Source organism: Dicentrarchus labrax, unplaced genomic scaffold (assembly GCF_905237075.1).
Source record: "Dicentrarchus labrax unplaced genomic scaffold, dlabrax2021, whole genome shotgun sequence".
Classification (NCBI taxonomy): Eukaryota; Metazoa; Chordata; class Actinopteri; family Moronidae; genus Dicentrarchus; species Dicentrarchus labrax.
The window spans coordinates 4,296,098-4,306,133 of NW_026136702.1; the positions used below are offsets into that span (position 1 = coordinate 4,296,098).

At 41.1% G+C, this 10,036-nt stretch overlaps 1 protein-coding gene across 1 annotated transcript; it reads left to right on the forward strand.

Annotated features, from left to right (window-relative positions):
• The first annotated feature begins 1,936 nt into the window (after positions 1 to 1,936).
• On the forward strand, positions 1,937 to 9,508 carry mlh1 (mutL homolog 1, colon cancer, nonpolyposis type 2 (E. coli)). The gene is made up of 19 exons (XM_051421739.1): positions 1,937 to 2,201; positions 2,860 to 2,950; positions 3,606 to 3,704; positions 3,800 to 3,873; positions 4,481 to 4,553; positions 4,641 to 4,732; positions 4,827 to 4,869; positions 5,463 to 5,551; positions 5,657 to 5,769; positions 5,857 to 5,950; positions 6,033 to 6,186; positions 6,350 to 6,669; positions 7,654 to 7,799; positions 8,003 to 8,111; positions 8,202 to 8,265; positions 8,614 to 8,778; positions 8,888 to 8,980; positions 9,071 to 9,181; positions 9,259 to 9,508. The coding sequence occupies exons 1-19, from the start codon at positions 2,095 to 2,097 to the stop codon at positions 9,412 to 9,414; spliced, it is 2,193 nt and encodes a 730-aa protein (XP_051277699.1). The 5' UTR covers positions 1,937 to 2,094; the 3' UTR covers positions 9,415 to 9,508.
• Positions 9,509 to 10,036: the final 528 nt, after the last annotated feature.

Here is a 10,036-nt window from a genome sequence, read left to right on the forward strand (position 1 = left end):
TTAAGCCAGAACTGAGTTCAGGTTGGACTGCATTGAGAAGTCTGGTCATGACATTCAACCAGCGCCACACCCCGGACAGCCTACTCACAGCATTTTATTCTATTGAGGTCATCCTGCCTGAGGCCAAAGTTTAGCAGCCTTGCAGTATAAATTTTGGCTCCTACTGTAACAATCACAGAGAATAAGTTTAGCGTGGAGTTGTTTTCATTTAAAAAAACAACAACCAGGAAATATCTCTGAGAACATTTGTATTTTTTGCTGATTTCGGACCACCTCAGTTCTTCCCCCCTAAAAACACACACGTGGCTCTGTGAGGAATGCAGACACATAAGTGATCTGGCATACAATGAGCACACTGAAGATTACAGTGATTCCCTGATAGGTGAATGTGCTGAGGAGGGCAACGCAGAGGCACCGTGTAACTGTTTAACTTATAATATCTGGAGTTAAAAGATCCGATTTTTCACTTTACATACGAAGCATTTGGTTGGAATTTAGTCCTTATAGATTAATGGACTTTGGACCTTTCATTGTGTTAATGTTAAACACTAAATTCTCCAATAGCTCACAATTGAAAGAGACAGTAAAAGATTAAGTATGTTTTACTGTTTGGACGGGTATTGATCTGTAATTGATTCTGACCTCTGACCTTTTTACAAAAGCAAGCAATCCTTCCCCCGGGAGGGACAATTGACTTTTTCTTCTGAATTATGGTCCAAGAAGCCCCTTTACAATGGTACATTCCAGAGCTGGACAAACACACTTATTATTATATCCGTGTACTCAGGGCTCCAGAGGCTGTAGTGGACTCTAAGTGAAGATTTGAAACTAGATAACTTAACGCACCCATTGCTACTAACCATGTTTTGAAGGGGTCTCCAAAGTTAGTCTACGCAGTGCCTGAATTGGCCGGTATCTTAATTCAGCACAACCATAACCTTAATTATTAAGAGATTGTTTTCTTAGCGTTATGCTCGCTACGTCGATTCCACAGAGCCACACTTGTCCAGAAGGGATTTAGAAATAACAATGTCTTAAAACTGAACGTTAGGGGCACACATCAAAGAATAAAAGTAGTTATTTTTTTTGACAATTATTTACTTTTATTGTCTACCCCTGGGAAGAAATACCAGTGATCCAGTGATACCAGCGGTGGCAGTACTCAATAAGAAGGCACTGGTTCTATGGATACCTAAAAGTCTCCATCCCCATTTATTTGCATGTAGTATAAATGTGTTATTTTAACACAGTGTATTTGAATATTTCTACATACTGGCTCCCTAAACAGTATTGCATAAACTGGGAATGACTGAAAAGCTGAGACACTTTATGCCCCACTTTTACCACACAAGTTAAGAGTATATTATCTACAATTACTAAGAGATCAAAAAGAAAAGAAACTTTATTGGTAAAAGAGTGTTTGTTAAAGTGAAGAAACACATTAAATATACAATTAATTAGCTTATTATTCTACAACAGAAATAAAAAGTTTATGATTACACTTTACTGTATTATGTATGTAATTATTTTTGTTGGTATAATGTGTAAAAATACTCTGAATGTGTCTTAAATAAAAAGCTTTATGAACTCGTTTTGAGGCGTTTTATCAACCGTAGAAGAAGTCTCAGCGAATGACGTCCTCCTTACGTAGGACGCTGACCACGCCCCTTACGTCGCCTGCCCGCGCAGTGCTCGCAAAGATCGTGTATTGTTGAGAAGATGAATCACGTCTTTAGGAGAAAATCGTCGCTGAAATATTGTTTTACCAGCAGCCACGCGTTAAATAAAACAACGAAGCTCATGTGATCTGAGCTCTGTTGTGTTTAAATTAAGTAATTTGACCCTAAATTTAACTAACAGCGTTTATTGGGAAAGTTAAACGACATGATGTCTTTATCGACATTTTAAACCGGAGTGAGACCTCCTCATTTGTCTCCCCATCTCTGGTCCCATGCGTGCTCCGTTTCGTGTGCAGGTTGTGATGCTACATTTTTTTTTAGCCTGAACATAAACACCTTTTATCCACATATATGAGTATCCACGGACACACGTGGCTGTTTAACTAAGTGAAACTAAGCCGGCAGCGCTGTAAACATGGCGGGAGTCATCCGGAGGCTCGACGAGACGGTTGTCAACCGAATAGCTGCAGGAGAAGTCATCCAGCGTCCTGCCAACGGCGTCAAAGAACTGATAGAAAACTGGTAACTGACACAGTTTATTGTGATAGTGTGAGGTAATGTTTGCTATTAATAGTAATAGTAAAAGTGACAGTGTAAGAGGCAGGAGCCACCGTTGTTTACATCACGTTTGAGGCAAAGCAGCTCATCAACGCCTGTAACTGTAACTCATTACGTGTAATCACATTACTTTCCCCAGTAACTAGTAGTGTAACTAATTACTAATACATTTCAGTAATACTATTACAGTTACACCCCCCTCCCTCCCTCAAATAAATAAGTAAATAATAATAATTAATTACAAAATGACTTTTATTTTGAAAATCCAATAATTAATTATTAATAATTATTATTATTTTTGTAATAATGGAGGAAACTGTCTTTGTAAATTCGAAACATTGCTGGAAATATTCGTATTATTTAGATTTTAACAAACACATCTGGTTTTTGATCTTAAATTTTGTGGAAAAAGGGACAAAATTATAAATTTTTGTGGGGAGTAATTTTACTTTTGCAAAGAGTAACGTGCAATAAATTACATTTTATGAGTAACTAGCCCGACACTGCCTGTAACATAGTAACAGTAATGTGGTACTGCAAACTGACTCCACCTACAATGTAATATGGCTGTATAATATGACTATAATAATAATAATAATAATAATATTCTTAAATGTTACAGTTTGGATGCCAAGTCCACCAACATTCAGGTGACGGTGAAAGACGGCGGACTGAAGCTCCTTCAGATTCAGGACAACGGCACTGGCATCAGGGTGGGTGACAGGCATCCACGGGGGGGGGTCCACTAGAGGCAGCAGGAGTGAAGATCCGCCCCTGTTAAGTGTCTGACGCTGTGATTTCCCCTGTGTGCTAACAATCAGTATTTACCAGAAAGATAAGATATAACAGAAGGGACCCTTTGGGAAAGATGTGGTTTGCAGGGGCGGATCTAGAGGAAATATATGCTGATTTAATTTACAGTATTTGCTTGAAAAAGCCTCCGAATGAAAATCAATTTAACTCAAAAACACTGAATTATTGTGGCACATTGGTAAAGAATTGAACAGTTTTTTTTTTTATTGATCTTAAGCCACTTAATCTAAAATGTGACCATAACAGATCATTAAATCATTTTTTACTACATTGTTTTTTTTAAATTAATCTAAATGAATGTGTTAAATTTGACACCAAACTGCTGTGGTCAGGACTTTTTGGTCATACCATCCCTCTTGATCCGCCCCTGGTGGTTTGTGTCCTCCCTAGTATCCAGTTTAATTGGTCCAGTCTGCCCCCATTAGGGTTAGATTTAGGGTTTTGTGTTGTTTTCTCTCTGCCCGGGTGGGACTCTCTGAAGAACTGTGTCTCTGCCGCTCTCTTTAAATTCACTAGTTTCCTCTGACCAAGCTGTATTTTCTATTTCGGCGGCAGAAAGAAGATATGGAAATCGTTTGCGAGAGGTTTACCACCAGCAAACTCCAGACTTTTGATGACCTCTCAGCCATTGCAACCTATGGATTCAGAGGAGAGGTGAGCAGCGCTGCTAACTTTACGCTATACGTTATTAAATGTTGACATACATTTTGTTGTACTTCACATTTTGTTGTCTGGGCTCCTGTTTGCAGGCCCTTGCCAGTATAAGCCATGTTGCCCATGTGACCATAACGACTAAGACAGCGGATGCCAAGTGCGCCTACAGGTATGGAAACATTTAAAATCATCGTTCACTCATCTATTCTCTTGTTAAAACTTCAAAAATATATATGCAGTTGGCTTATAGTTTAGCATTTCATTCATTTCTGTGATGGAAACTAAATTAAATTGATCATTTTTAAGTTGAGATTATAATTTAAGATATAAAATCTCACAGGATATCGGCACAGAGAACACAAACTGTATTCACAGAGCTTTCACTGTCTGTAAAACAGCCTCGTCCTGCATTAGAAAAGTACGCAGCTATTAACCAAAGGGCTAATAGAACGATGGCTAAGTGTCGGGGAGAAGAAAACACTGATTTTGTCAAAAAAAAAAAAAGCATATTAAGTATAAATGATTGTTAATAATGAAAAAAACAGACTGAGAATTGTATAAAAAGTTCCTAAAAATGTCTCTTTGTACACACATTTCCTGCAGTTATTGTGTTCACAGTTGTTCTGTACTGTTATTGTTATCTGAAATATGTCACCCTCATGGTCGTCAGTCGAGAGTCCTCTTAAGGAAAAAGGTTGTAAACTAAACAAACTGTTATAAAAAGGAAGCAACGGGGATGGCAGAGCTCTTGTGATTCATCTTATTCTGTAATTCAGAGCCAGCTACAGCGACGGCAAACTGAAAGGCCCTCCCAAACCATGTGCTGGCAACCAGGGAACGCAGATTCTCGTGAGTTTGTGGAGCACATAAACTATTAAAGAATGTAAGTTTACGGACGCTCGTGAACCTACAGTAGTGTACAATCCCTGTGTGCAGGTGGAGGACCTCTTCTATAATGTGTCCACCAGGAGGAAGGCTTTAAAGAGCCCCAGTGACGAGTACTCCAGGATCGTGGAGGTGGTCAGCAGGTCTGTAATCGGGGCTTTACTCCTTGTGTCTTGTGATTATTGTGTTTAGATACACATCTTACCTGTACTCACCTGTTAACATGTTGTTTTGAAGGTACGCCATACACAATTCAGGAAAAAGTTTCTCTGTCAAAAAGGTGAGACTTTTTTTAAGCACCTGACTCAAGAGGAAAATAGGGGATGATTGGGATAATTTACAGGACAATTTATAATTTATACATTTTACTGATCATTAAATTAATAATAATTTATTTTTAATTTATATGCAAACTAATTGATAGGCTTTATGTTTTTTAAAAGTATGTTTATGAAGTTTTTAGATGAACTTTACTAGAAAAAATAAACATTTGAAGTCAGAACAGTTTGTTGTTGTTGTGTTAACATTAGTGGTGTCAGAACAGAGATATACAATATTTAATCTTATCTTTGATTACATTTACGCCTTTCTTACCCTCAGGTGTGTAACAACTACAGGTTGTGAACCTTTTTTAAAATACAAAGATGTGAAATTATAAGTTATCTAATTAGTATCAGCCATAAGAAGCAGGAAGTTATCGGCTTAAAAAAGAGAGAGTTATTGTGGGATATTTATGGAAAGTTTATTGAGGAAGAAAGTCGACCATAAGAAGCTCCACAATACCACCTTCTCAGGATGCGTTTGCACTGAAGTTCACATAAGGCTACGAGGGTTTTCTTAAAGGTCGATAATATTTATGGTCTGTTTTTCCAGCAAGGGGAGACTGTGGCAGATGTGAGGACTCTACCCAACGCATCTGTAGTGGATAATATCCGAGGAGTTTTTGGCAATGCAGTCAGCAGGTATTAGACAAGAAAGAAAGTGTTTTGATGTTCTCTGCAGTTATGTGACCTCTTATCACCTTAACGCCGACTGACTGCGCGACTGCCTCTGTGGCATGTTCCCAGGGAGCTGATCGAAGTTGGCTGTGAGGATCAGAAGCTGGCGTACAAGATGAAAGGCTACATCTCGAACGCAAACTACTCCGTCAAGAAATGCATCTTGATCCTCTTCATCAACCGTACGTATGGCAGGAAGTGCAGGTTGCGAGATGATTTAATCTTATCAGCGCTTCGCTAAACGGAGGTTGTGATCTGTGATCTCTCAGATCGTCTGGTGGAGTCAAGTGCTTTGAAGAAAGCAATCGAGACGGTCTATGCTGCATACCTCCCCAAGAACACACACCCTTTTCTTTACCTCAGGTACCTTAATGTGCATTTGTCTGTTTTCTACTGATTCTGTTCTGGTTCAGTTGATTTAAAAACTGCTTTCTAATCGCCACAGCTTAGAGATTGCTCCGCAGAATGTAGACGTGAACGTCCATCCCACGAAACACGAGGTTCATTTCTTGCACGAAGACGGCGTCATCGAGAGCGTTCAGAAGCACATCGAGAGCAAGCTTCTGGGCTCCAACTCGTCACGTACATATTTCACTCAGGTATGATGAGACTCGATCGCTGTCTCTGTAAATATGCAGGCACGGCACTAATTCATCAGATGTTCTTATTGTGACGGTGACATGTTAACATCCACTCCTCCCAGCCTTGGAGGTACAAAAAAATTACCTCGCACAATGACGCATACACTGTGTGTTTGTGCAGACGCTGCTGCCAGGGCTGTCTGTCTCAGGCGGAGCTGAGGTCAAGTCCTCCAGCGCCGCAGCAGAGTCTGGTGAGCGAGTCTACGCACATCAGATGGTGAGGACCGACTGTCGCGCACAGAAGCTGGACGCCTTCCTCCAGCCGAAAGAGAAGCCTCCTCCTGATCCAGAACCAGCTGGTCCAAGCGGCGAGGAGGGTGAGACCGAGGCCGTCCAGCCGGACGTTGTGGAGATGGATGATGCAGACATGCTGGAGGCGCTGGATGAGCGGGAGGAGCAGGTGCCAAAAGGCGATGAAGACAATGCGAGTGCCGTTCAAAGGTGATTGACTTCCTTTCATAAATGAATCACGCCGGTTCTACACCGGACAGGTGAGTCAGTCAGAATCAACATGATTAATCCGGACACAAGTCAGATCGGGACGGAGGTGACTGATTCTGTAGCATGAGTCACCTTTACTGCCGGCAGGTAAGTTGAGTAAGAGGAGGACGAGGAGGGGTTCAAAAGTTAACACGGATAAGTCACTCATGAATGACGTCATCCTCCCCGGGGGCCAATCGGAAACAAATGTCACTTTGTGTTTACCTGTAACTGACTGACTTAGCATGTTATAGTAGCACAGTGAGACAATAATCCCCCTCCCAGTTTTTTTTTAGCTTTATTGTTTTGGTTTCGGTCTCTCTGCTCTCATTAATCCAGTCTTCTGCAGGTGGTTTTGATAAATCCACTGTAAACTACCTGCCTGTCACTAAAGAGCAGAGAGACAAGAGAGCAGCAGCAGGTCCAGCCAGCAGCTGGAGATAGTTCTCTCAGCAGTTAGACTAAAGATAGAGAGTGAATATTGGAGTTTCATTCATCAAACGGCCAGAAACACGACACAAATGTTGCTCAGTGTCTGTGGTAATAGTTTGCTAACCTAATCACTCCAACTTTTTAAAATGGCAAAGTTATAGTCATCAAATTGTGGGTTTCCTCTGCCCCCATGTGGCTGGAAAAGCAACTGACGCAGCCTTAACTTGTCCAGTACATGTTGCTTTTATTATTGCAAGACAGAAAGTATCTGCCTCCCATTAAGTGTGTGATGAAATGTTTAAACATTTTCACAGCCTGTTATGTCTTGTAGTGTGTCCACTGTAAGCTGGTGCGAGTTATTGTCTGGAGGATAAATGTTATGCAGAGTATTGTGGAGGTGTGACAGCTGTGTGTGTGTGTGTGTGTGTGTGTGTGTGTGTGTGTGTGTGTGTGTGTGTGTGTGTGTGTGTGTGTGTGTGTGTGTGTGTGTGGTGTGGGGTGATTGTGAGCTAGAAAGCGACCCAGAAGAGAGGAGGAGCAGCAGCAGGAGGAAGACGAAGAGGAGGACCTGACAGCTGCAGCCACGCCCAAGAGACGGATCATAAAACTGAACAGCATCAAAGAGCTCAGAACGGAGATCAGTGAGAACGCACACAAAGGTAAACATCAGGAAAAATGCCACCAACACACCCTCTGGTTTTTATTCTGCCAGCAATTTTACTGTCTGCTCTGGGCCACAACTCATCTCCGTAACTGGTTTTAAGCAACATCAGACCTGTATTTGTCTACAACTCAAAATAGAGGTTTTTTAAATTTGTAAATGCAGTTTTCCTCTTTTGAGTATGCACATATTTGTCTGCAGGTCTCCAAGAAATGCTGCAGAACCACTCGTTTGTGGGCTGCGTCAACCCCCAGTGGACTCTGATCCAGCACCACACCAAACTGTACCTGCTCAACACCACCAAACTCAGGTCAGAGCGAGAGGAAACAAACACTGCTCACTGTTCAGTTGTCTCAGCCTGCTGCTTTACGTCTCCCTTCACTCTTTGTTTCTGTTGCAGCCAGGAGCTTTTCTACCAAATACTGACCTACGACTTTGGGAACTTCGGCGTACTAAGATTATCTGTGAGTAAAGTCTAGATTTTTTCATTCATCAGCATTTTTGATAATAATAATAATAATAATAATAATAATAATGCCGATATAAAAAGGAATACAGCAAAACACTCAAATGCTTAATTTAAAATGTTTGGAATTCATCACTAAATTCATGGCAAACCATTTTTTTGTTATCATGTAGTAACACAAAAGGAATATTGAATATAAAATATGGTTTATTGAAATAAAAAATATATAATCTGATATTTTTTAAATTACCCCCTGTAGGACCGAAGTACCCCATTTGACAAACACTGATTTAGAATAAACTGTACAGGTTATGATTGTTTTTATGGTTTGATGATGTGAATCCAGACGCCTGCTCCACTTTATGATCTGGCCATGTTGGCTCTGGACTCTGAGGGGAGCGGCTGGACAGAAGATGATGGTCCTAAAGAAGGCCTGGCTCAGTACATAGTGGACTTCCTGAAGAAGAAAACTGAGATGCTGCAGGACTACTTCTCCATGGAGATAGACCAGGTGAGAACAGGGTGGCGTAGGTCTGTTAACTCTAAAATCTCATGTTTCCAAGCTACATTTTGTTGCTGTGTCTGTTATTACTCACCTTATAAAGTCTCGTGCATTATAGGAAGGAAATCTAACAGGGCTGCCGTTACTGCTCGACAAGTACACCCCGGTCATGGAGGGTCTCCCCTTGTTCATCCTACGTCTGGCCACTGAGGTTGAATGTCTTGAAGGTTTCTCATTCATGACGAGATTGTAGAAAACAACAAACTGCGTCTAAAAGCTTGTGCTTGGTGCTGTCGTGCAGGTGAACTGGGACAATGAAAAGGAGTGCTTCAGAGACTTCAGCAAGGAGTGCAGCATGTTTTACTCCATCAGGAAGGAGTACATCCTGGAGGCCGAGCCGGGAGAGGAGCAGGTATTAAGGAACTTCCTTCGCTTTGCGGTAACGTTAAAGATAAAGAAGTGAAGTGTGATGTGTAATGCTTGTTTCAGGATGCTGAGGCGAACTCGTGGCGTTGGAGGGTTGAGCACATCATCTTCAAAGCTTTCCGAACCCTCTTCAGTCCTCCGAAGAACTTCAGCGAGGACGGCACCGTGCTGCAGATCGCCAACTTACCTGATCTCTATAAAGTGTTCGAGAGGTGCTGAATCTGATCATCACATCGGACTACATTCAACCATACATGCTGCTCCTTTATACTTGTAACATTTGTGCTGTAAATAAACTTTGTATGAAACTTCAGATAGTTTTTTTTTTTTTTTTTTATGAGTGGAAAAACCATATTCCATGAGGTATAAAAGTCTGTCACAGGAAATCCTCGTCCCTCGCAGCCTATTTAAAACGTGCCAAGCCTTCACATGGTTTTCTAAAAGTAAGACTTGGGACGTGCAGCCAGGAAAATTAGAATCAGGTCATGAGTCCCAAAACGACATCCAAAATGTGCCAGCACACGAGCCTGACTTATTACAGCCTGTCAGTCGGAGACATCTGTGCAGCGTGGGGGGATCAGAGCTCAGCGTGAAGGAAGTCTGTCCAAATATCTTATGGACAATTACAATTAACACCTGTATAAACCGGGGAATTGAGTGAGTGAAGGAAACCTGCAGAACTGTTTCCATGATTCATGCTGTAGCGTAAAAGGTTCCTAACTGCCTCTATCATCCTGTCTTTATTAAACCAAACCGTTTAGAATAAAAAAAAGTGAACTCACACAGAAAATAAACAACGTACACACCTCATATGGATTCCAAACAGTAGAAAATAGCAAAA

Bases quoted from the DNA above. Each gene is read 5' to 3' on its own strand.
- mlh1 (XM_051421739.1), top strand. From the start codon at position 2,095: ATGGCGGGAGTCATCCGGAGGCTCGACGAGACGGTTGTCAACCGAATA. The intron at 5,951-6,032 runs GTACCTTAATGT...TAATCGCCACAG, and splicing joins CACCCTTTTCTTTACCTCAG to CTTAGAGATTGCTCCGCAGA. The intron at 7,800-8,002 runs GTAAACATCAGG...ATTTGTCTGCAG, and splicing joins CAGTGAGAACGCACACAAAG to GTCTCCAAGAAATGCTGCAG.